General features: G+C 45.1%; 1 protein-coding gene across 1 annotated transcript; it reads left to right on the forward strand.

The window, feature by feature from the left end:
* The first annotated feature begins 894 nt into the window (after positions 1–894).
* Fbxw12 (F-box and WD repeat domain containing 12) lies at positions 895–27,399 on the forward strand. Its single transcript, XM_060386124.1, has 11 exons — positions 895–899; positions 5,325–5,403; positions 11,950–11,987; positions 12,159–12,319; positions 13,741–13,859; positions 18,851–19,060; positions 20,638–20,796; positions 21,649–21,859; positions 22,724–22,902; positions 23,191–23,315; positions 27,237–27,399. The coding sequence occupies exons 1-11, from the start codon at positions 895–897 to the stop codon at positions 27,340–27,342; spliced, it is 1,392 nt and encodes a 463-aa protein (XP_060242107.1). The 3' UTR covers positions 27,343–27,399.

Consider the following 27,399-nt stretch of genomic DNA (forward strand, 5'->3'; position numbering starts at 1 on the left):
ACTGTCAGAGCCAGGCTCAGTGTTGCACACTAGTAATCCCAGCATTCTGGAAGGCAGAGGCAGGAGGATCTCTGTGAGTTCTAGTCCAACCTGGTCTACAAAGTGAGCCCAGGCCAGCCAAGGCTACACAGAGAAACCCTGTCTCAAAACAATCAAATCCAAAACAAAACAAAAAAACAGAGAAAATGTTTATTATGTCATCGGGCTTGGCCACGTGCTTTTAAAAGTGAGCCATTTGACAGCCACTAATAATATTTTACAAGTGAAAAGAAAGAAGACCTTTCTTTTTGTGCCTCCTGGGACACAACTGTCTTGAGCAGATCACTGAACTGATTCTCATACCCAACTCATGGTATCTAACCAACACATTGTTTTCATGGAAAGCTGATGTTGAGATTCCTTCAGGCTAAACTGTGATGTGCCGCAGGGAGTAAATGACCAAAGCTGTAGAAGGATGTCAATGTGAATGGCTTTCTCTACCAGGAAAACAGAAATTGCTCTGCTCCTCTCTTCTGATCAGATGGGAAAGAACACAGTCTTCTGATAGGTAACTGCTGCTCAGAAGCTGCCTACTTGCTCCAGAAGGCTAACAGGTACTCAGAGCTGTCAGCGAATAGCCTTGCTGTGCTGGCTGACTCTTCACTGCTGTGTCCTGTGTTGCTTTTGCAGTAGTCAGGCACAGGCTGTGGTGGGCCTAATGGACCCCTTTCTTCAAGGCCACAGTTTTTGCCAGAACGAAGCCTGCCTGCTTAATAATGCTTTGATCCTTTAGGCAATACCTGGCCCTCTCACCGTGATGAATTTTACTTCACGGGTCATTTACCAGAATCTGTCTCTGCCACTGCCCTGTATATCTGTCATGTGTTTATTCGATCACAGACCAGGAAAATGACGATGGAGTAAGTTCCCAGGACCACTTATCTACACCAGATGGACATGGGCCATTTACCCTCAGGTCTCAGTGTTTCTCAGTTTGTATGAAAGTTATAACTGACTTTTTTTTTAATCACTACATTATCAGAGGGAACTCATCCAACTGCACTCAATGGATCTAGGATTCTTCCTTTCCCCAGTGGATAGTCCCATAGGTCCCAGTAGGCAGTGACAAGGTAATAAATGTTTTCTGTGCTTGCAAAGGCCTGTTTCTCAAGAACACCCAAATCTCCGTTTAAATAATGGCTCTCTGTGTAAGACCTAATCTATATCAAAATTCCGTGGGGACCATGATTTTCTGCTTGGTAGCTGGCATGAGTATTCTGCACCCCTGTTCTATGTTGTAGATCATAAATGCTGTTATCATCACCATCTGTCTAGCCTCACTCCCAAGAACAGCAAGATCTGCTTGCCACTGGCATAAATCCTTGTGGCGCAAGACCCCTGGGTTGCAAAGCCAGCCGCGTTTCTGGTTAGCAACTGTACCTGTTTTGCTTCTGACAGTGAAATGTTACCTCTAGGGCCCTGTCAGATGGAATCCCATCATTTCCCTGGCATCCAGAAAGGCCAGTCTCTTAGTAGCTCTCTTGCCCTCACCTGAAGACACTTTAGAAGACAGCACCCTCTCAAGGATGCTCCACTCACTTAAGAGTACATTCCATGGCTCAGAGGTTAAGAGCAGTGGCTGATTTTCCAAAGGTCTTGAGTTCATTCCCAGCAACCACTTGATGGCTCATAACCGTCTATAATGAAATCTGTCACCCTCTTCTGCGTGCAGGTGTACATACAGGCAAAATACTGTATAAGTAATAAATAAATCTGAGAGAGAGGAACAGTCCAGCTAGTCATGGTGGTGCATGCCTTTAATCCCAGCACTCAGGAGCCAGGGGCAAGTGGATCTCTGAGTTCGAAGACAGCCTGATCTACAGATCAAGTTCCAGGACAGCCTAGCCAACACAGAGAAACCCTTTCACAAAAAACAAAAAGGTGAAATTAATGAGTCATTGGTTAAAGTGTTTGTCTAGAAATTGTGAGAACTTGGTTTCAGTCACAGCTCAAAAAAGAAAAGTAAAATTAAAATTCAACAGACGGGCTCTCGGGAGGCTCATGTTTTTGAGGGTTGGTGGTTTGGCCTGGCTCAGCTGACTGTTCTGTTTATTTAAAAGCTCCATCTCAGCTGGTTGTAATGCCAGTATCTGCCACCAGGTGGCAGGTTACTCAGGTGGTACTCATCTGCATGGTGTCCTCGAATGCCTGGAGGATGGCAGTGAGTAAGAAGGTCCTGTGTCTCTGTCATCAGACTAGCCCAGGGTTGCCTACTTGCCTGGACACGGCCCCTGGAGACAGGAAGCTGGCCTATCCTAATCATTGAGCTCCAGGCCAATGAAAGACTGTCTCAAAATAAGGTAGACGGCACCTGAGTCACAACATCTGAGGCTGTCCTCCGGCCTCCACACTCACATACACTCTTAAGCCTGCTCAAACATGAGCACAAACTAGGTGGTGTGCTTACAAAGAGGCATGGATGCTTGTAACGTTTTTACAATCTCTTCCAAGTCTTTTTCTTTCACACTCGGAACAACTTCAATTTGTACCTTGTGCCTGTAATTCAACCCTTTGCTAATTTTATATCTGCCCTTCAAATGAGCAAGAGTCACCTCCCTTTATAAAGCTATTTGGTAGCTGTCCTCAGTCACTTGAGAAAGCACAGGGAGCCTCCTCTCTAACATTCAAGCTTATCACGATACCTGGGACTGACAAGTTGGCTGAGAGGGCAAAGGCGCTTGCTGGACAGCCCTGACAACACGCTCAATCTCTGGAACTCACAGTGAAAGGAGAGAACTGAATCCCAAAACTTGTCCTCTGACCTCCACACGCATACAGTGACTGCTTCCCTTCACACACATGTCATACACACACACACAAACACACACACACACACACACACACATATTAAATAATTTGAACACATTCACTTAAAAAAATGTAGGTCTTTTTTAGAAAAAAAAGGCAAGAGACAGGTTGGATAAAATTTTACATCAATACATTTAAAAAAATACTTTTACTGAGGGCTGGAGAGATGTCTCAGAGGTTAAGAGCACTGGCTGCTCTTCCAGAGGTCCTGAGTTCAATTCCCAGCAACCACATGGTGACTCACAACCATCTATAATGAGATCTGGTGCCCTTTTCTGGCATTCAGACAGAAAGCTTTATACATAATATATAAATAAATCTAATATATAGATTATCACATTCTATTAAGTCTATTTCATTCTGTAGTTCTATTTTTTCTTTGTGAAATGATAAGAAAATACAAAATACAACCAAACCATTCCAATTTATGAACATGGATATCTAGTTAGTATTTCGTCTTCATTTCTGCTGGGTGTGCTTCATTTTTATTTATTTGTTTATTTTAAAGATTTGTTTATATATACAAATGCTCTTTCTGAAAGTATGCCTACTTTCCAAAAGAGAGCATCAGATCCCATTATAGATGGTTGTGAGCCACCATGTGGTTGCTGGGAATTGAACTGAGGATCTCTGGAAGAGCAGACAGCACTCTTAGCCACTGAGTCATCTCTCCAGCCCCTCTGCCCCACACTTGATATTTATTTTGTCCTCAAGAAAAAGATAATTTTTCCAACTTTGGTCACTGTTGGGGAAGCACTTTTGTCTAGTTTGTTTTCTGAGGGTGTAGAAGCTGGCCTCAAACTCATCCTTCTGCTTCAGCCTCCAAGTGCTGGAATGAGAGGGAGATACCTCCATGCCCAGATAACTATATATATATATATATATATATATATATATATATATATATATATATTTAATTAATTAATTAAATTTTTATTTTTATATTAATTACAGTTTATTCACTCTGTATTCCAGCTGTAGATATTTTTTACATTTATTTTGTTATGGGCGGGGGGGGGAGTGACTGCCAGGGTGTGTGAGGATCAGAAAAAACTTGTGGGAGTTTGTTCCCTCCTCCTACCTGAATTGAACTCAAGTCCTCAGACTTGGCAGCAAGTGCCTTTACCTGCTGAGCCATCTTACCGGCTCCCAGCTTAAAACAGTTTCTGTACCCAGAAACCTTTACAAAGGTAAATCAGAAAGAAAACAGCCTTAGTAAACGGTTAGCCAGAATGTAACACACGTCACACACATCTCCTAGGGTAAAGCCCTAGGAGATTGTGAAGACATAGGCAGGCCTCACCCTTCTCTGTTGTCAGGCCAGTGCAACCTCCTGCACAGACATTCTCAAGAGTCACAGCAATTGGTCCTTAATTAGTCCTTCCCCTAAGAGAACTTGACAGCACCATTTGTTTATCCTAAATACACCTGATAATCAGGTCACCATCTGCATCAGTTAATTGGGAAAAATAAGCTTCCTTTATGAAAGTTTTTCAATTGGGAACCAGGCTTTCATTGAAGTCAGGCTCCTAACAATCCACAGAAACTGGGAATCAGGGCCCTGTTAGAGTTCATCAGATTACATATCTCTCTGTACACATTTTATAATGATATATTTCATATTAAAAAGACATTTACTAGAAAAGAAATTCATATGAGTATGTAATAGGTTTATACATGCTATATAATAAGATTTTGGAAATAAGATTTCAAAAGTCAATGTGAATGACATCTTCAGAGAACTATCTAGGTAACTAGAATTTGAGTGGACAGAACAGTTAAAGGAACACACACACATTTTGAGAAAGAACTTAAATTTTTTTTTTTTTTCTGAAGGAAATGCTTAAAGAGAAGGAAGGAAGTCTTTCCCGTGTTCTTCAGCTCCATTTTCAATATTCTTCACCCTTAGCTTGAGCAGAGCTCCTCTGAGTCAGCCATGGTCGTTAGCAGCCATTGCAGTTATCATGCTTATCTTCTCATCGTCTTAGGATTTATTAATCCAGTCCCTCATCCATCGGGTTGTAATCAAATCTCCTGCACCAGAGTCAAGTCTGGACTGTGTTGATTCAGCGGTGAGTCAGGGGCAGACTCCTTTCATTAAGGAAATTGTATTGCATAAAAGGAAACATAATAAACAGATAAATAAATGTACTTAATAATTCATTTACAGTCTAATCACAGGTGCTATTAAGTGTAAGGAAGACAAACAAAACAGCAAGGAGGCCTTAGCTGTTTGGGGGGTATTATAAGGAGGACTATGGTGTTTGGACTGTGAAGGATTTCATGGAAGATGAAGGGAGTTAGTGTCACAAGCAAAGGAAATGAGACTTCTGGCTGGAGGAAGGGGACGGGTGTGAGTGGCATTTTGCTGTTAGTAGGAACATGGAAAAACAATCTGTGAAGCCAGACACTAAAATTTTGTTTTCTTACTACTATTTTTATTTAAATATTATATGTATATGTCTGTGTGCAGGTGCCCAAGAAGGCCAGAGGAGGGTGTTGGATCCGTTGGAGCTGGAGTCTCTGGCAGCACGGTGGGTGCTGGGCCCTGAACTGGTGAGTGGTGAGTCTTCCTGACTTCAGAACCATCTCTGCAGTCCCTGAGATACCTCTAAAAACACAAAACAATAACAAACAGCAACAACACACAACAACCTTTTTCATATTCGATGTAATAAGCATTTCTGCCATGTATTACTGTTTTGCTTGCATGCAAGTCTGGGTACCACCTGTGTGCCTGCCATCTGTGGAGGTCAGAAGAAGGTGTTGGATCTCCTGGAACTGGAGTTGTGAGCTGCCATGTCGATGCTGAGAATTGAACCTGAATCTTCTGAAGAACAAGTGCTCTTAGCTGCTAACTTGCCTCTTAATACCAAAATATTGGGCTAGCCTCTGTTACTCGATTCTGTCTCATTTGAACACCCACTCACAAATAACATATGCACACATACAAATAAACGGTCATAAATTTAAAAATAACTTTTTTAATTAAAAAAAAAACAACAAGCCAGGCACAGTGGCACACACCTGTGAACCCAGCACTCAGGAAGGCAGAGGCAGTTGGATCTGTGATTTCAGCCTGGTCTACAAATCAAGTCGAGGACAGCCAAGGCTACAGGGAGAAACCATGTATCAAAAAAACAAACAAACAAACAAACAAACAACAACAAACAGATGTTGAGGAGAAATCTTTAGTTAGTTTTTAATCTGAATTAACTGTTAGAGGGAGGTGAAATGAGAGGACTCAGGATACAGACATCATTTACAGCAGAGATCCAGACTTCCTTTGCTGGATGTTATGAGGTGATTTGTGGAAAATGCATGCTGCCATGAAAACAGATTAAAAAGGAAATCCGATTTTCAAAAATTAATCTTTATGATATCTTCAGAGAGAGACCCAACTAACTAGAATTTGAGCAGGCAGAACATTCAAAGGAAGGGAACCAGGGTGGTGAGGCAACATTTTTTATCTGATTTCTGTGTGCAGGCATCTGACTGTTAATACAATGGCAGCTGAAATCACATTCTAAGGAGCCTCTGGGCTTCTGAGAAACTAGAGAAGAGAGCAAAATAACTACTAAGAGTGAAGCGTGGAGGCCAAGACCCTGAGAGACAGGATTCAGTGAGAGGAGATGGGAGGGCAAAACCTGGACTTCCCTTGAAGGCTTCTGTCCCATTTAATACTGCATTGCCCAAGGGAATAGGACTGTGAGCAAAAAGCCTCTACTATGGCCAGCTCTCAGGGCCAAAGAGGAAAACACTGGCTTCAACAGCTAACCAAAAGGAGGAACCCTTTTATAACCACACTTTTATTCATTATTGTAGCTTATGGCTGTTTTGCCTGCATGCCTCTCTGTGTACCGTAAGTGTGCCTAGTGCCAGAGAAGGCCAGAGAGGGCACTGGATCCCTTGGAACTGGAGCTGCCATGTGGAGGATGGGGATTGAACCTGGGACCTCTGAAAGAGCAGCAAGTGCTCTTAACCACTGTGCCATCTCTTGAGCACCATAAATACACTCTTTTATTTTAATGGGGTGAGGCAGCTCAGGCTCACATAATGACCTTACATCAAGGTGACCCCGAGGCTGTAAGAGGTGCACAGCTGGGGTTGGAGGGATTGCTCAGCAGTTAGCAGCACTTGCTGGTTTTCTAGGGAGTTCATTTCCCAGCACCCACCAGGCAGCTCACACCCTCATGTGACTCCAGCTCCCAAGAGTCTGATGCTTTCTTCTACACTCCCCAAACTCCTGCACTTATGCACACACACACACACACAGTCATCACATTTAAGGGGCTGGAGAGATGGCTTCAGAGCACTTACTGCTCTTGCAGAGGACCCAGGTTTGGTTCCCAGAACCTGTATGACAACTCCCAACTATAACTGCATTTCCAGGGAATCCCACACCTCATACTCATGCACACACTCAGGTGTTGCTCAGACACATAAATAAAGACATATTAAAAATAAAATAAAATTTAGAAAAGAAGCCCAACGTTGAAGCTTGACCTTAAGATCCAGTCTTGATCAGAGACAAAAATCTTCATTACTGAACAGGTTACTAATTAGAACATCACAGCAAACCCTGCAATGGATCAGCTTGTACACCATCACCCAATCTCCTGTCAAAAAGCTCAGTGAAGAGTGATCAAGAACATACAGTGCTAGATTTGTTAGATGTCTGTACAGAAAAATGAATTCATAATGACTCACAGATAAAAAAAAAAAAAGGGAGAGAGGGTTGGAGAGATGGTGCAGTTAAAAGCACTTACTGCTCTTGCAAAGGACCAGAGTTCCATTCCCAGAATCCACTTTGGGCAGCTCACAGTCTCCTGTAACTTCAGGGATCTAACGTCCTCCTCTGGCCTCTGTGGGCACCACACACATGTAAACAAAACTCTTTTTAAACTTTTTGTTTGAAAGAGGGTCTTGATGTAGCCCAGGTTGGCCTGGAATTCTTCATCCTCCTGCCTCAGCTGTCCATGTGTTGGGATTATATGTATGCACCAACATGCCTTATTGGTTTCCCTTTCTTTATTTCTTCTTTATTTTTCCCCCGAGATAGGGTTTCTCTGTGTAGCCTTGGCTGTCCTGGAACTCACTCTATAGACCAGGCTGGCCTTGAACTCTGAGATCTACCTGCCTCTGCCTCCTGAGTGCTGGGATTGAAAGGTGGGTGCAACCCCCACCTGGCTGCCTGCCTCTTTGTCACCACATAGATACTTAGGTTTAATGGAATCACTGTGGAAAAGATTACCATTTGCCTTATAGAGTTGACGTTGACACACACATTGAACCCAGGACCACTAGTCCAGGGATGGCACCACCCACAATGGTCTGGACCGGCCCACATCAATCACTAATTAAGAAAGTGCCCTACAGGCTTGCCTACAGCCTGATCTTTTGGAGGCATTTTCTCAATTGAGGTTCCCTCCTCTCAGATAGTTCTGACGGTCAAGTTGACATAAAACAAGCCAGAGAGTGTCTAATGTGGGTGCCAATGGTTTCCCACTGGCTGCAGTCATTGCCTGAGCCTTCTGTATTCTGTCCAATGCCTGGGCTACAGGATCTGCGTTTCTCAGGCATCCTCCTTCCATATCTCTGTAAGGGTCTCTTGATTTGCTCTCCTTATGGAACCTCAGAGAGGCCAAACTTCTTTTTTTTTTTTTTTTTTTGTTTGTTATTAATACAAGTTCTGCCTGTGAATGAGAAGAGGGACCATGCTGTGAGCCACCGTGTGGCTGTTGGGAATTGAACTCAGGACTGTTGGAAGACCATAGTGCTCTTCACCTCTGAGCCCTCTCTCCAGCCCCCAAGGCCAAACTTCCTTTTTTTTTTTCTTTTTCTTTTTCAAAGATTTATTTATTTATTTTTATACAGTATTTTGTCTGCATGTACACCTGCATACCAGAAGAGGGCACCAGATCTCATCACAGATGGTTGTGAGCCACCATGTGGTTGCTGGGAACTGAAGTCAGGACCTCTGAAAGAGCAGCTGGTGCTCTTAACCTCTGAGCCATCTCTGCAGCCCCCAAGGCCAAACTTCTTATGTGGAAGTTGAAGATTGGGATGGCAAGTTTCCTAAAACATCTTGGCAACGCACTGAAGCGTCTTATCCACAGCTGCAGACATCTTGCCCTCCTATTCCTGCTGCAGCCAGCAAGGTCCCAACTGTTTGCAGCACGAGCTGGTTAAGAACCTGGGTGCACTCTTGCTCAAGATCCTCGTTAACATTGTTTAAGTGGTATTTGCAGGATCCCCAACCAAGTGGACATGCGAATGTGTCTTTACTCAAGAACTGCAGTGGATTGACTGGTGGCTCCTTCTAAAAGACACATCCATGTTCCAGTGCCTGGAACTTGGATTACTTAAATAGGGGAAGTGTGAATGTCACTTAAGATGATAAAATACGGAACTGGTTGGGAGATGAGTCAGCAACTAAGAGCACATGCCACTCTTACAGAAGACTCAGGTTCTGTTCCCAGCACCTACCTGGGCAGCTCACAAGTGCCTGCAACCCTAGCACCAGGAGATTCGACACCTCTGACCTCTGTGGGTATGTGCACTCAAGTTCACATACACTCACACAGTCTTACACACAACAGAAAAAAAGATGTGATTGGGTTGCCAATCTCAGAGGAGCTCTGAATACAACTGCAGGTGTCCTAATAAGAAAGCCATCCCAGCCGGGTGGGGTGGTGCACGCCTCAAATCCCAGCACTTGGGAGGCAGAAGCAGGCAGATTCCTGTCAATTGGAGGCCATCCTGGTCCACTTAGTGAGACTAGGTCAGCCAGAGCTGTGGTGTGGGGAGACACTCTCCCAAAGTAAAACAAAACAGAGAAGAATGTCCACTTGGTTAAGATTGCAGCTGACGGCAGGGACAGAGAACGGCATGATGCTCCTTCAGAGCCAGAGCAGCCGCCATGAGCTGGCAGAGACAGGAGTGCACTGTCACCTAGTACCCTGGACAGAGCAGGGTCCTGCCATTTTCCACGAGCAGTGTCCAAACCTGAGGGAGAACGTATGTTTCCCACACACCCCTCATTTATACTCATTTGTTAATGGGCCTCAGGAAGTTAGTTCAATAACCATCTTCAGCTCACACTGTGAGCTGTCACTTGATGGCCACCTTGACAGGTGACCCTTTTTGAACTACTGGTTTCAATATAACCAGAAGAAATATCTGTGTAGGGGGCTGGAGAGACGGCTCAGTGGTGAATAGTACTGGCTACTTCTCCAGAGGACCTGGTTCGATTTTCAGTACCTACATGGTGGCTCACAGCTGTCTGAAATCTCAGTACCAGAGGATGTAACAACATCTTTGGGCTCCTGCAGGCAGGAGGAGTTAGTGTTTGAGGCCAGGTTAAACTACACAGTGAATTCTAGGCCAGCCTTGTTCACAAGAGGATGTCTTGTCTCAATCACACACATACACACACACAACCCTTAAACAATTATACGTTGTAAAAAAAATCAAATTGGGCCTGGGGTAGCAATGCATTGATAACAGCTTTGCATTTGAACATCTAAATCAGTCCCTCAGAGAAAAGCCAGGGCCATCCTCTGTCTCAGCGAACATGCAAACGGAAAACTCAAAGGCAGACACGGTGGCACCCACCTTCCATCCCAGCACTTGGGAAGCAGAGGCAGACAGATCTCTGAGCTTGACACCTGGTCTATCAAGTTCCAGGCTAGTCAGTCAGGGCTGGACAGTGAGTTGTCCTTCCTCAGTTGCCCTTTTCTCCTAGAAAGCTAAATACAGAAGTGCAAAACATCAGAGGCTGTGTTGGCACTAAGTGGACCCTGCTGATCTAATTCCATTCTCAAGATTGACATAAGCTTGGAGGGCTGATTTCCTGCTCCGGTAATTTAGAGTAACCTAATGGGCTTCACATAGACAACTGCAGCTGATGAAAATGAGTGTGTTATTCGGTATTTTCTAGAAAGTTCTGACAAGTACTTCAGTAATCGGGGCTGCCTCGGGTCACATCCTTTTGGCCCATAAAGCCAGGAAGGTATTGGGCTCATTTACACAATGAACAACATTGTGGAGGGCATTTGGGTATGAACGCTCTCAGCTGAGCATATCTGGCTCCAGTGGGTGGAGGGTGGGGGTCAGGCTGAGAGTCTACACACCTGCAGCTTGCTCCAATCAAAGTGTGATGAGCTGGGCCAAATGCTGCCAATGATACCAGCTTTGGCTGAGTCTTTAAAACCAGAGCAAGCTGGGGAGGAGAAAGGAGAGTGAATGTGGACTGAGGCTCCGTAAGATGGAGTTCTCTTTGCCTAGTTTGCCAATGCTAAAAATCTGCTCGTACCTGGATGCCTATAGCTTGCTACAGGTCGGCCAAGTGAACAAGGTAAAGACTCTCCACCTCTTGCTGCTGTCCAGTCGACCAGCTTCTTGCCTAAACCCCTCCACTGTGTTCATTCCTACACGAGGCCCCTTTGGCCTTTCTCCCTCAGTCTCAGAGTCTTGGCTGCCCCTTCATCACACTTCCATCACTTACACAGCCTTCCTTCACTCCTCAAACTTGTTCAGACCTGTCTATTCAGCTCTGACACCTTAGCTTCTGGGGTCTGGGGAGAACTCAGTTGCTTCTCTCGAGCCATGGGAATGCCAACCTACAGAACAGCAAAGTGACACCTCAAAGGGCTTTATGGGCTAGCACTACTCACTCTGAAGACCTCAAGTCCTGTGGAATGAATGGTGGTGCACACCTGTACCTGAAGCACTTGGGAGGTGGGAGCCAACTCAGTTTGGGTCCAGCTCCACCACGTGAATTTAAAAGCAGCCCAGGCTTCTAGAGAGCCTCTCAGAACGCTAACAAGAGTGACAACAAAAGTCTGTTAAGTGACAGGCATAAGCTGTTCTGTGGAGTTGTGGTGCTGCTGTGTGGGTCCTCGAGACACCACAAACCTTTGGAGACCGGCCATCGTTCCGAGCTCTCACAAGACAACTTGTGTTTGCTCGGGTAGGTGTCTCCAGCCTAGCTGGGCCTGGAGAGCTGGGACTGTTTGACTAACCTGTGGGGGGCCAGCACAGAGTAAGGGAGAGCAGAGGGGAGGCTTGCTGGCTTAAGGATATTTCTCTCTCCTGTAGAGCTGGAATGCAGTTTCCAACAGTGATTTCCTGTGGAGGTAAGGAAAGGGGCAGGGTGGGGTGGGAAGGGAAGAAGAGGCCTTCTGCTTCAGCACCTGGGCCTCGGGTGTGTGAGGAAGGTGAATGAATAAAAGGTTCGCACCAGTAACAGGGGCTCTAAGGTGAGCTGCCTGGGCTCAGCCCGATGGGATTGCATCTGTGCATTGCAGGAGGCTGTGTCTGATGAGATGGTACTGCTTTGACATCACCCTAGAGCACGTGGGCACACAGACATGGAAGCAGTTCTTTCTTTACCGAAGTAGGCAAGAACGCGCCAAGTCCCTGGCAAAACCAGCAGACTTCTTCATCAGAGAAATTCCTGGAAACTTTGGTATGGGCATGGGTATCCTAAAAGAGATGCCCACTTGGTTTTTCCCATGACATGCAGTCAGCCAGGTGCATGGCCAATGCCTTTAGTCCCAGCATGAAGGGAGGCAGAGGCAGAGGTGAATCTCTGGGAGTTTGAGGCCAGCCCAGTCTACCAAATGAGTCCAGAACAGCCTGGGGTACACATAGAATCCCTTTCTCAATGGAAAATAAAAAAGTAAAAAAACAAAAATACCCATTTGGGTTGGGGCTTTGTCTAGCCATGGAAGCCATCTGTATTCTCCTTCTGATGTGCTGTATGGAAACATGATTGTTCAACAATGTAAAGCCAGCCCTATCACTGCCTTTCCCCAAAGGCTTCCTGCCCTTCCCAGAATATAGAGGGAACGTCATGGGGACATTACTAAATTGCACAGGCTTTACTGTTTCTTTTCCTAAAAAACCTCCATGGGACAGTTTTCTGATGGAGAGGTACTTTCTAAATTGTTTACATTTGTTATTACTTTTATGTGTGTATGTGATATATGTACATGCCACAACATGTATGTGCCAGAGGACAGCTTTGTGGAATTCATTCTCCTGACAGAGTCCTACATTTTTTGAGACAAGGCCTCACTATATAGCAGTTGCTGCCCTGGAACTCCATATGTAGACCAGGCTGGCATCCAATTCAAGATGATCTGCTGCTCGCCCTCACTGGGACTGGCACATCACCACATCTGGCTTTTTCTTTTCTTTTCTTTTCTTTTTTCTTTTCTTTTCTTTTCTTTTCTTTTCTTTTCTTTTCTTTTCTTTTCTTTTCTTTTCTTTTCTTTCTCTCTTTTTTCTCTTTCTTTCCTTTTTTCTTCCTTTCTTTCTTTCTTTCTTTCTTTCTTTCTTTCTTTCTTTCTCCTTTCTTTCATTTGTTTTCTTTTTGTTTTTCAAGACAGGGTTTCTCTGTGCAGCCTTGGCTGTCCTGGACTCAATTTTTAGACCAGACTGTCCTTGAACACACAGAGATCTGCTGGCCTCTGCTCCCTAGAGCCCTGGGATTACAGGCATGTGCCACCACACCTGGTATTCTTAGTTATTTACTACTTTAAACTTATTTATTACTTTAAACCCTGGGTCTCATGTGCCTACCACAGGCTGACCTCAAATGAGTACTGAACTTAACAGTTTACAGGATTCTGGGACCTAGCAGTCTACCCACCAGTTACAGCCCCAGCTCCCCGGTACCCGCTGTGTTCTACAGAAGCAGATTAAAGTGTAAAGGACCTGACCAAATTGCCCAGCCTGCAGCTTGTTTGGCTGACTCTCTTCATCCTTTCCACAGCTGTTGGCCAAGCCTTCCTCCCAAGGTGGAGAAAGGAAAACATAACCCCTTTTGGCTTGTGTCGCCCCTTAACTATCTAATAACCAAACTCTGTTGGGGTTTCCTTGCAGGATCTCAGGGTTTGGCAAGTTACCTCTCAGGGAGTGGCCTAACACCAAGTGGACAAGGGAAGTCAGTTGTCTGTGTGGTGACTTCCATGTCCAGGCTTACCACCTGGGATATTAAAGAGGTGAGTCTGCCCGGAGAGTAGCAAAAATTACCTGGACATGAATTCTGACTTCATCTTGTTGTTGTCAATGCTGATGAGTAGGGATTCCCTGCCTGCTTCTGCCTCCCAAGTGCTTGGGTTTAAGGTGATAGGCACCACCACTCTTGGAGCCTGTGAGGTCACAAGAGTGTAGTTGCAGATGGGTTGCAAGCTCTGGGCGCTGGGCACCTAACCCAGCTGTATGCTGAGCCCTCTCTCCAGTGCTTCTCAGTGTCTTAAAGTTTTCATCACAGAGATCTTCTCACATACTGGGTTAGGTTTACTCCCAGGAATATTTTTTAAGATTTATTTTTTACTTTACATGTGTGTGCTTACAGTTGGTGGCAGCTGGCAGAGGCCAGTGACTGAGATGTTGTGTAGGCTCTGGGAACCCATGCAATTTCTACAGAGTCCATGTATGTAATTTATAGCATTTATTAATTATATATATAAATTATATATATATACATATATATATGTTATATATATATTAAACCATACCTGCACCTTTAAAATAAAGTTAGATTGATCACGGTGGGTGATCTTAACTTTTTACATTTTTTTTTTTTTAAAGACAGAGCTTCTCTGTGTAGCGCTGTCTGTCCTGGAACTTGCTCTATAAACCAGGCTGGCCTCTAATTCAAGAGATCGACCTGCCTCTTCCTCCCTGGTGTTGAAATTACAGGCGTGTGCTGCCACCACCAGCTTGGTATGTTCTTTTTAGAAGATTTATCTTTATTATTTAGAATTACTTACGTGGGGGTGGGGGAGTGTGTGCTCATGAGTACAGGTGCCTGTAGAGGCAAGAAGGGGCCTCAGGTGCCCTGGAGCTGGAGTTAAAGCAGTTGTGAACACGGTAGTTCTGGGCACTGAACTGGAGTCTTCTGTAAGAATAATTGTTATGTTGTGCAGGCAGTTCAACTGGCCTTCCCTTAGGGACCTTTAGGGTCCTGCAACATCCTACGTCAGTGCCTGCATCCTATGACATCATCTGGGCCAGGGACATAGTGACTGGTCCACCACTCCCTGACCTTCTTACTCTCTTCTTCTGCTCTCTCCCCCTCTTCTGCTCTCTTCTCTCTGTCAGGGCACCCCTTCCCTCATCCTTGCTCTCTCTGTCTTCCTCTCTTCTTCCCTCTCTTTCTCCATCTTCATCCAATAAACCTCTTTCCTATGGTATCTGTTGTGTGCATGGCATTTTTATATAAATACTAACAATCGTATACTCTCATAGTCACTGAGCTATCTTTCCAGCCCCCTGATATGCGCTTAAATTCAGTTTGCAAGTATTTTGTTGAGAATTTCTTTAAGTTCATCAGGAACACTGGCTATAACTTCTTCTTCTTCTTCTTCTTCTTCTTCTTCTTCTTCTTCTTCTTCTTCTTCTTCTTCTTCTTCTTCTTCTTTTTAATGTCTACATCTGGTTTTTGGCATCAGGGCAATAATAGCTTCATAGAAAGAGTAAGGTAATGCCCTTCCTTTCCTATACTGTGGAGTAGTTTGAGAAGCATTGGGATTCGTGTTTATTTGAACGTTTGTTAAATTCACCAAGGAAGCCTGGGGGTGGGTTGCACTGGGAACAGGAGAGGCAGAACTCTCAGAGTTTGAGGCCAGCCTTGTCTACAGAGTGAGTTTCAGGACAGCTAGTTTACACAGAGAAACCCTGTCTTGAAACACCAAAAGCAGAAAAAAAACTTTTTTTTTTTTTTTCACTAGGGAGTTATCTGGTCCTGGATATTTTTTGTGAATGTTTTGTTCAATTTTTCTGTTTGCATGTATATGTGTGTACATACATACATTCTTCCTCATACATACATTCCTCATATGCATACATTTCTACAAGCCTGTCTCTTCACCTGTCAGTTTAATTTGGTAGGTCATTTACTTCTAGAAATGATCCTTTTTTATTTTCCAACTTATTGGAAAATATTTTAAAGGTGTACTCTAAACAGTTTCTGAATATTGCTGATATCTGCCATAATGGATTCCTCCTTGATCAATTTAGGTAATTTACTTGGTTCCTTCTTAATTTTTATTTTCATTTCATTTATTTCTTTACACTTTTTTTTCAAGACAGGGTTTCTTTGTGTAGCCTTGGCTGTCCTGGACTCACTCTGTAGACCAGGCTGGCCTCAAACTCTCCTTGAGTGCTGGGATTACAGGCATGTACCACCATGCCTGGCTTCATTTCATTAATGTCTAAGCCATCTCTTTATTATACATGTGTTTGTATATGTATGTGTGCATGTGCATGCACTCCTGTACTTGGAATATCACAGGGTGTGTGTGGAGGTCAGAGGGCAACTTGTGGGAGTCAGTTTCCTCCTACCTCATGGGTGCCAAAGGTCAAGGGTCAGACTTGGGTCAATTGAATTTAGATTATCATTTTTAGTGGCAAGTGCCTTAACCTACTGAACTACTTACTGACCCCTTTTGTCCAGATCTTAGTGATTCATTTATGTCTACTGACTCTGTGGTTGGCGTGTTTTATTTTCCAGGTATATATTGTTATTTTTTTGAGGTTTCTCTGGAAAATTTTTTGAGACATTGTCTTAGGTAGCCCTGGTTGGCCTAAACTCACAAAGATCCACCTGCCCCTGCCTCTTCCTCATGATTTCTGAGTTCTCTGATGATCTCTGATTTTTTTTTTAATTTTTATTGATTCTTTGTGAGTTTCCCTTCATGCACCCCAGTCCTGCTTATCTCCCTGTCCCCTCATATTCACCCTTCACCCTCAAAACTTTCCCCACAAACACACACACATACACACACACACACACACACACACACAAAAGCATAAAAGCCTCTCACTGTGGAAGCTGTAGTATGTCTCAGTGTGTCCCACAGTACATCCTTCTGTCCACACATCGTCACTTGCAAATGCTCATTGTAATGAATCGGTGGTCTGGTTCAAGGTCTCTGGTTTCTGTGACACCATCAGTACTGGATCCTCAATGGGCCTCCTCCTGGTTGTCCTGTTGATGCCCTTGTCGTGGAGAACCTGCAGCTTTGGAACAGCAGGGCTGGCCCTTCCACAAGTGCCAACCATTTGCAGATACAAATGTTGAAGTGGGCCAACTCAGAGCCCTGGATCTAGGCCTGGGGGGTAGCTGAGCTGGTCACCTCACTGGCCCTCCCTTATCGGTACCATCAGCACTGCTCAGTCTAGGCCACCCAAAGCTGCCAGCTGTCCTGCTCTCACCCCGTGAGCACCTCCAGAGCTAGCCCCACTCTGCTGCCCAGTCAAGGTGAGAGGTCTGTCTGGAGTGCCAGAGCCAGTGAGGGGCAGGACCAGCTTTCCTGACAAGGTTTGGGGAGGGCATCAGCCCACACCCATGCCACCTCGAGGCAGAGGAGTGGGAGGGCTAGTTCTCTAACTTGTGAGAGAGCCTCCTGCTGTGTCAGTGTAGCAGAATGTCTGTGATGTCCAAAGCGTGGGGTGCGTAGGCTTTCTGTGGGTGCCCAGGCATGGGGCATTGTCTCCTACAGCAAAGTGAAAATTTACCATAACAAACTGAATGATCTTGGGGTTGGAGATTTCTTGGTTGTGTTTTGTTCGGGGAGGCTGTTTAAGAAAGAGTATCAGGTGGGCTGGAGAGATGGCTCAGAGGTTAAGAGCACTGGCTGCTCTTCCAGAGGTCCTGAGTTAAACTCCCAGCAACCCCGTGGTGGCTCAGAACCATCTATCATGTGATATGGTGTTTTCTTCTGGTGTGAAGAAAGAGTATCAGGCTGTTCTAGAACTCACTATGCAACCCAGGCTGACCTCAGACTCATAGGAACCCTCCTACTTCTGCCTCCTAAGTGGTAGGTAGGATAGAGTGGTGCCTTACTATACCTGGCAGAGAGAGCTAAGAGTGAAACCTGACCTCCTCCTCGTGGGACTTAGTCATGTGCTACAAGGTAATAAACACTTCAAAATACTGAGAGTCACATTTTAGTGAAAGAGGTGGACTCAAAAGGAAGATGGATTCTAAAGGAAGATTACATCTAGGGGAAGGAGAGGTTATTAATGTGTCTGTGTAAATTGCTTATAATAATTTATTAAGTTCACATTCATATTTATGCTTTTGGCTTTTTGGTGGTGGTGGGGTGGTTTTGTGTGTGTGAGATGTTTTTTTTTAAGCTAAAGAAAATTCTTGAAGAGAACCTGTTCTTGCTTTGGATGTATAAGAACTGTTGATACAATAACAAATTTTGCAACTGATTCATTGTTGAATAGGTTTTGTTTCAAGTGTTAGAAAACTTAATACCAGAAGTGATGGCCCAGGCCTTTCACCCCAGCACTCAGGAGGCAGAGGCCGGCAGAACTCTGTGGGTTTGAAGCCAGCCTGGTTTACACAGTGAGTTCCAGGACAGCTAGGGCTGTAGAGAGACCCTGGGATTAAAGCGGTGTGCCACCACAGCTAGCTTGTTGTCCCTGTTAGTAAAAGGAGAAATTGATTTGAGCACAGGGCCACTGATTGTCCTTCAGAGATGTTTTGTAAGAGTCGGTTCTCTCCTTCCTGGGATTGAATTCATGTCATCAGGTTTGGTGGCAAGTACTCTCTGAGCCATCTCTTGAGCCGTGTTCTCTATGCTCTGTGTAGCAAACGCTTGCTTGCCTCTGAGCAAATGCATATGTCCTATTTTCATGTCTACCTCTGCCGCAAATAATCTAGATCTTTGTTTTTCTCTTTTTGTGTATGTCTGTTTTTCTTCTTTTGAGACAGTTTTGTCATGCAGCCCCAACTGGCTGCAGCTCAACATTGTAGACCAGACTGGCCCCAGAATTGCACCAACCTTCCCACTTCTGCCTTCCTGGGCAGGGATTATAGGCGTATGCTGTCATGACCAGTGAGAGATGCTTAAAGTTTTCATGTGCTTTTCTTGTGAGAAATGGTTCCAGTCTGGAAGAGGCTTCCAGTTAAACTGGGTGTGTGAAAGTGGTGGAACTAGAGGCCCTCAGACATAACCACACTCTTGTTCCCTAGGGCGTTATGACCTGGGTCAGCCCCGTGCAGCCCACCTGCATCACCAGGATGACCACCCTCCCTGAGATGCACCTTGCGGTCACTGTAGATATGGAAACAACCATCAAACTGTGGAACTGCCGTGACAGGGATGCTCAGGCGACTAACACCATGTTCACTTACTGTCAAACCCTGAAAGCTGTCCTTACAAAGTACGACCCGGTTGTCTTGGTAAGTGACCCCCAAATCTAGAATAGGCACACAGACCAAAACACGCGCCAGCCTGAGGTCCCAGGACTGTCAAACCTCAGTTCTCTATCTTGGGGTTCTCTCTGCAAACCCTGAGAGTCAGTTAGAGTCTACCAATAATGATGGCCATAAAATGTCCATTCCTTGGCCTTTGACCTCCCTCATTTACACTTCCTAAGCCATTCTTTTAAAAATAACAAAGGGTTGGTGGTGGCACACAGCTTTAATCCCAGCCCACCACTCCGGAGGCAGAGGCAGGTGGATGTCTGTGTTTGATGTCAACTGGTGTACAGAGTGAACCCAGGACAGCCAGAGCCAAAACCGAGCAACCCTGTCTCAAGAGAAGAAGAAAAGAAAGAAAAACCAATGGGCTCGAGAGAAGGCTCAGGGGCCAACAGCACTGGCTGCTCTTCCAGAGGTGCTGGGTTCATTTCCTAGCAACCACATGGTGGCTCACAGCCATCTATAATGGTGTTTGATGTCCTCTACTGTCACACAGGTGTACATGCAGATAGAGCATTCATAGAGAGAGAGAGACGAAGAGAGAGAGATGGAGCATGAGAGAGACGGAGCGAATGCGAGACAGAGCGACAGCGACGGACAGAGACAGAGTGAGACTGACTATTTTAAGGGATGAACAGAGTGATATAGCAGGACACCTGACATCCTTCTCTGGTCTCCATAGATGAGCACCCCTCACATTTTTTTCTAAATTTCACATCTTCTCTTCCTTCAAATGTTTATTATTGCTGAGTTCATGAATTTGGGCAGAGACGGTAGAGAGAAAAACTGAATTTTATCAGATGCTGAGAAACATTGATGTTGGTGTCTCAGTCTTTAGGAAGGAGGACTTAGGGCTTAGAAAATGCCCTTCTCCTTGTGATTTTTAGACAAGTCTCACGATGTGGTCCTGGCTGGCCTAGAACTTACTATGTAGATCAGGCTGGCCTAACTCAGAGATCAGCTTGCTCCTACCTAAGTGTTGGGATTAATGAGAAATGCTACCATGCCCTGCAAAAGTCTCTTTAAAAAAATTCCTGCAGGGCATAGTGGCATATACCTTCAATTCCAGCACTCAGGAGGCAGAGGCAGGTGGATCTGTTAAGGTTGAGGCCAGCCTGGTCTACAGAATGAGTTCCGGGAGAGCCAGAGAAACCCTGTCCCAAAAAACCATCAGAGGGAAAGATGATTTTGTGTGTGGGTATTTTGCCTGCATGTGTCTATGCGCTGTGTGCCTGCTTAGAACCGTGGAGGCTAGAAGCTGCTATTAGAGCCCCTGGGACTGGAGTTACAGACAGTTGTGCCCTGCCACGTGGGTGCTGGGAGTTGAGCTGACATCCTCTCTCCCTCTCTGCCTGGCCTCTTACCACTGAGCTGTCGCTCCAGGCCTAGAAAGTGTTATTCCATGGAGCCAACCAGGCCCCTCTGTTAGGCAGCCTGGTCAGAGCTTTGCTCTGTTGCTGGATGGAGGAAGTGATGATGCCTCTCTGAGCTGACAGTGCTGCTTCCTCCATGCCTGAGGCCTTCCTATTGACCTGTTGCCGGTGCTCTGATTTCAGGCAAGCGATAGTTCCGGTAACCTCTATGTGTTTAGGATTCCCGACTTATGCCTAATTATCAGAATCCATATATTCAAATACCCTATTGAAGAAATCTCCTGCTCTCCTCAGAAGAAATGGGTTTTTTTGAATAAGAGACATCCAAAAATCTTCCCAAAGGTAAGGTTCTTTCTAGCAACTCCAGTGTTGGGGTGAGGAATGTGGGAAGGTCCAGCCCTCAAGGAGGCCCAAGCAGATGGCTCCTCTCTCCTAGGCTCTATCACAAGCAAAAGTGATCCCTACAGTCAGGTATAATAAAGTTCTAGGTAGCAGTCTCAGGCCCTGTCACAGTAGTAAATTCTTGTTAGTGAAAATTATCCTGGAGACCTGGTTCAACCACAGGGTGAAGGCAGGTGAAGTAAGGGTCCCTGGAAACCTTTGCTGGCCCCGAGCTCACAGCAATCTTGCTGTCACTGTGTGACACTTCCCCCTTTTCTAGGAATATATCCCTAGTGCTAGATTTCAGGCATGTACCCAGCGCTCTCTATGCTCTTTTGTTAATTCCTGCTCTCTGTGCCTACTTGGTAGTGCTGGAAGGGAGATGGTCCGCACAGAGACCAACGTTCTTCTCTAGGGCCCATGCTTGGTTATTTGGTTTGTATGTCCCTGTACTTTCAGAGCCAGTGTGGGTTACAGTAAGAGGCTCAATGCCTCCTCCTTAAAAATCTTAAAAAAACCAAACAGCTCTGGACTAGTCCTCTGCAAGGGAAAAATCTACTTAAGCAGTCTGTCTGATCCCACCCTTGATGTGGGTCAGGGACTCCATTCTGTTTCTGCACATGATAGGAGGGGCAGGAAGTCAATGAATTACTCTTTCCCTGAGTGAAAGTGGTGGCTGCTCAGCCCTGTTTAATGAAGTCAGAGACATCCACACCTGGTTTCCCCCTGAAGCCTGTGTCTGGAGTCACATACATGCCAGATGGCTGTAGAGGTAATCTCCGTTGATTCTGCTGTGCCATACTCTTTTTGCAGGTGTTTCTCTTGAGAAGCTTGCTGAGGCCATTAGAATACTCCAGTCCGGTGTTTACCGACCTCCCATTTTCATCATGCCAAAGATCCTTCTGGACCCCAAGAAGGGAAGACAGAATAACCCTGATGTCCCGGAGAGGCCCCGTCCAAACTGCAATATTTTCCACGTTCGATATGGAACTGATAGAGACTGAGAAGAGGACATTTGCTAATGGTAAACGTCACCACCTTAGAAATGTCTCAAGCCAGACATGATGGCACATGTCCCAAGTCAGGAGACTGAGGCAGGAAGGCTTCATAGTGGGAATTGTCTCAAAAAGAAGAGATGGTGCTGGCAAGATGGCTTAGCGTGTGCATGCACGCACACACGCACTTATAGCCATGCACTAATGATGTTAAAGTCAAAAATAATCTGCCTGCCTCTGCCTCCCTGAGTGCTGGGATTATAGCTTGCACCACCACTGCCTGTCATACAAACAATTTTTAAAAGAAATCCTGCTTTCTCTTTCCCCCAGGCTCTCATATTAAGCCATAAAAACATGTCTTTGTCTTGTTCTTTTAGTCTTTTAAGACAGGGTTTCTCTGTGTAGCCCTGGCTGACCTGGAACTTGCTCTGTAGACCAGGCTGGCCTCAAACTCCATCAGACTCTGCTAGGATTAAAGGCATGCCTCACTCTATGATAATGCAAGTCCTTGCACAGGGAGCAGAAGGGCTGCGCAGCTAGATAGGAGCTTGTGCCTGTTTGGTGCTCACTGTGCTCTACCCGGTCGATCTTGGGCAGATACCCTGTTCTGTCTCCATCACATGATGGGGCTGGGTTCTAATGTCCTTCCCAGTGCAGGTGTCTTTCCAAGGCTGGAGCTATGATTGATTGTCCACACTGTCCTTGAGTCATAGCCTGTCTTTCCATGGCCAAGGACATGGATTTGTCAGACCTATGGACTGTCTTCATTGCCTCTATCAGCCTAGAGTCCCATGGAGGTAGGGGCATGCTTTTCAGCAAGCATGAAGGATTTTGCTGGGCTTAAGTGACTGAAAAATTACCTGTATATATTTTGTGTGTTTTGTATGGAGCAGTACGTGAGATTGCAGGCTTCGAGATGCATGGTTACTTTCATAACATGGAATGGATGGGAGTCAGTGAGAAGGATGTGATTGTATTTTCAACTGGGAAATCTCTTCTCCTCTTCAACATGTGGGGCTTCAGGCTGCAGACATTTCAGGACTATCCACAAGTGATCACGAGATTAAAAGTGGTATGTGTTAGATGTTTCCCCTCCAGTGGGTTTTTAAACATAGATTTACATTTTTTAACTTAACACTGTTGTGGGGTGCGCATGTGCTTTTGTGTCTGCGTGAACACACTCGCAGAGGCCAGAGGACAACCCTCTGGAGTTCTCCTTCCACCTGTTTGGGGGCTCCATGGAGAGAGCACCAGGCTTGCTCAGCAATGCCTCTACCTTGTGAGCTGTCCCCTTGTCCCTCTTCCTGTGTTTTGAACTGACCTTGACTCCTGTCTACTCACATCTGGGTGTTCTTTGAAGGATCCCCTCCATGTCATCGTCACATTTAATGATGGCACTTTGGAGGTGTACGCTTGGGAGGAGAGAAATGACCTCCTTAGGAAGTGTTATCGTCTGCAATACCCGCGTCACCTGGGACCACAAAGGTAAGCTCTGCTTTGTGATTTAAACTTTATCCTAATTAAAAAACAAACAAACAAACAAACAAAAAAAAAAACTCTAGGGGCTGGAGAAGATGGCTCAGTGGTTAAGGGCACTCACTGTCTGCTCTTCCAAAGGTCATGAGATCAATTCCAAGCAACCACACGGTGGCTCACAACCATCTATAATGTGATCTGATTCCCCCTTCTGGCAGGTGTAATTGCAGATAGAACACTCATATACATAAAATAAATAAATCTTTAAGGAAATCTCTGCATTAAAACTCATTTTTAAAGGAAAATTGAAATTTCTGTAAAAAGATGACTGAATTCATGATCTTCAGTGTCACATAAAGCAGGCACTGTGCTGTGTGTGTGACACTCAGGAGTGGAGGCAGGAGGATGCAGAAGTCAGGGTTCTCTTCAGCTGCTCAAGTTTGGGAGCCAGACTGGTTGATTGCAGATCTATCGCAAACAAAAAGAAAATGAGAACCGGCTGGGCATAACGCAGGCCTTTTAATGTCGGCATCTGGGAGGCAGACGCAGATGGAACTCTTGTCAGTTCCAGGCTAGCCTGCTCTACATAGCGTGCCAACAGTTTCTCTCCCAGGGTAGAAGCGGAGACTGTGCCCTCATCCCTTGTCTTTCATGGCAGGATGGATTCTCTTTTGAGTTCTGTACCAGCCTGGGTTGCCTCATCAGTGAGTTGTCATTGTCTCCATTTGGTTAAATTTTTCCTTGTGTTTTACTTGCCTTCATACAAGTTATTTCCAGTGAGCAAGATATGGTGGTACAGACCCCAGTGCCAGCACCTGAGGGTACTGAAGCTGAGTGCAAGAGGCAGCCCTTTAGTGAGACACCCCACCTCATCTCCAAAAGAAAAGGTGGGATTAAAGGTGTGTGTGACATCTCTGCTCAGCCTGGAGTTCATTTTCAACAAGGGTCACCAGCACATGACAAGTTACCAATATAATTTATATTACATGTATGACTTAAAGTTATTTTCTTCTTCTGGACATGGTTGCACACACCTATAATTCCAGAATACAGGAGACTAAGGCAGAAGCATTATGTCAGATTTGAGGTTAGCCTGTGACACTTTCAAAATCAGTGCTAACCTGGGCTCTAAAGTGAAACCGTATTTCAAAACAATTCTTTCCCGCTCTGTGGGGTTTCTCCTCATTCTCCTGGTTTTTGTTCATTCGTTTGTTTCACTTTGTTTTATTTGATTCAATCCCATTTGTCAATTCTTGCTCTGGTTACCTGTACATTTACTATCCAAGAACTCCTGCCTAGACTTCAGTCATAGATTCTCTTTTGGTCATTTTCCAATCTCTGGTCTCATCTTGTCTTTTATGTCTCTAATGAGTTGATTGTTGAATTATGGAGTAGGGGTTGGTATAAGAATGTGATGGCTCAGCTGGGCACAGTGGTGCACTCCTGTAATCCCAGCACTCAGGGAGACACAGGCTGGCACATCTGAGTTCAGGGCCAGCCTGGTCTATAAAGCTAGTCCAGGACAGCCAAGGTTACACAGAGAAACCCTGTCTCAAAAACAAAGAAAGAAAGAATGTGGTGGCTAAACAGCCTTGCTGACATTTATTAGAGAGACTATTCCTTTTCCTTAAAAAGATTAATTAACTATAAATGTGTAGGATTTTTTTTCCCTAGGTGCTGACGCATGGCAGTGCCATTCTCCATTCTGCTTTGACCACAGTAACTTTGTGTGATGTATTTTAAAATCCAGTACTGTGATCCCTCCAGTTCTGCTCAAGCAGGCCATGGTTATTTAAAGTGTGTGCACACGCGTGTGTGTGCCTGCATGCCTGTGTGGTTTTGCTTTGAGACCTCTCATATACCCCAGGCTGCCCTCAAGCTTGCTATGTAGTCAAGGCTAATCTAAAACTTTGTATCCAAGGCTTGCCTTGAACTGCTGATTTTTCTGCCTTTCATTTCTTTTAACTGTGTCTTTTAACTGGTGTTAGTTTTTTTTTTCCTTCATGACTTGAAAAGGGCTCTACCATGTCCTTCTGGCTTCTAAGATGTGCTGAAAGATCTCTTGTCATTGGAGTCTGTCATTCTATAGATCAGGTGTAATGTCCCTCTGATTTCAAGTTGGTTTATTTGATCAGTTTTTAGAATTTTGATGATGGTGTATCTCATGTGAATGTTTGGAGTGAGTGTGTTTGGGCTCAATCAGCTTTCGACTCCGTACATTTACCAATTTGGGGAAAGTATTTTGTCTGTCTTGTGCTGGGGGAGTGAACCGAGGGTCTTGCACATGTAAAGTGTGCATCTGATAATGAACTTTACAGCAAAACTTCAGAGGGTTTTGCTGTGTTCTCACCCTGCCTAGTGGAGGGAAATAGGGGTGCCATTTTTATCACCTCAGTGCAAAGGAGAGATGGGTGTGGAGGACAGGTTTTGGCTGGAGTCTGTAAGGACAGGAGGCTGTGCACTTGCCCAGGGCAGGCCTGACACTTGTAAGCTCCTGAGTGATCGGGTAGAGGTGCCCCTCATTAGTCAGAGGAATGATTGACAGGACGGTTGCCCCACCATCTCCATGCCACCCAGGGGGAGGAATGCACTGCTGCTTTAGTGTAGTCACTTAGAGTAAACTAAGGAGGGCATGGGAGCCGAATTCAAGCCTAAGATAGATTTATGGATTAAACTCTCTTGCTTGTTTGTTTTGAGTCAAGGTCTCCCTATGTAGCCTAGATGAACCTCACACTAGTCCGTTCTTTGGCCTCAGCCTCCTAAGTTGAAGTGATTTACCGGCGTGCGACTTCACCCCTGGCCCCTTTCATGGTTACTAAGCTTTCGAAGACTTGAGCATTGAGAATTGTAGAGGTCTATCAGAAGGTTGAGGTTGGTACTCCTATATGAATGATTCCTTTGCCAGTGTGTGCAGGTATTCAAAATGGACCTGAGATGGCTCAGCCATCGAGACAGGGGCCACCAAGCCTGACAATGAGGACAGTCTCTGGACCCTTCTTGTGAAAGGAGAGAGCTGATGCCCACAGGTTATTCCCTGACCCCCCGTTGTAGGCCATTTGGTTATACTGTTTACTGTTAAACCAAAGATGACTATTACAGCGGTTCTTATTTAATCTGCCACCATATCAGTAAAGGAGACAAACATTCTGTCAGATTTTTAGGATGCCTATACACTGCAGCTGGGCAGAAACTTCCCCTTTCAGCTACTTTTTACTTCCCAGCCCCACATTCCATGCCAAGTGCTCTAACAATTCCTAGCTGGGCTACTTCCCATCCAATAGCCCACAGATACTTGCACATATTTCTCATCTGGGCTGTTTCTCTCCATCACTGGGTCTCACAGGAAATCCTCCCAGACATGTGGTTCTTTTTTTACAGTAACCCCTGCATAAAATCTCTCCTCTCCAGGCCTCTCATCTCTCTTCCCCTGATCCTCTTGGCCTCCAAGCCTGAGAACTTTAGCTCTGCCTCCCTCACTTCTGCCCTGCCCAGGAGTGTAAGAAACTTTCTTAGCTCATCAGGGATCATTTTGGAGGGAAGGTTAGATGGCATCACTTGGGGTTTTTAGCATGTGCTAAAGCAGCAAGCAGACCTCTGGGAGCAAAATAATTAACATTAGTATACATAGCAGCAGGCCATGCCCTGACCCCCTCATACACTTTCACATGCACACATACACAGCACTCACACATATGTACACATACACACACCCTCGCACATTCACACTCATGATCACACTCTATCACATTGTATACATACAATCACACGTGTTTGAGCACACATGTACACACATATGTGTGCAAACATACATGACAGATAACTTTAAAAGTTTTAAAAGTAGGCCTGTGATTAAAGGGCCATCTTCAGTTGATAAAGGTCACTCCCATTTCTGTACTGACATCTTGTTTTCTTTGTTTTTCCTTTTGGCAGCATCTTTCCCAAGACACTATGTGATGATCTGAGCATAGTTCGTGTGGTGTCAAGAAGTCGCCAGTGCTCTTTTCTGGCCGCATATATTTTGAATGTCTTCTCTTGAAAACTAATTTAATGGCTGTGTGCCCTCTTCCTCACCTATAATAAAGGTCTATTTGCA

Source organism: Meriones unguiculatus, chromosome 6, assembly GCF_030254825.1.
Source record: "Meriones unguiculatus strain TT.TT164.6M chromosome 6, Bangor_MerUng_6.1, whole genome shotgun sequence".
Classification (NCBI taxonomy): domain Eukaryota; kingdom Metazoa; phylum Chordata; class Mammalia; order Rodentia; family Muridae; genus Meriones; species Meriones unguiculatus.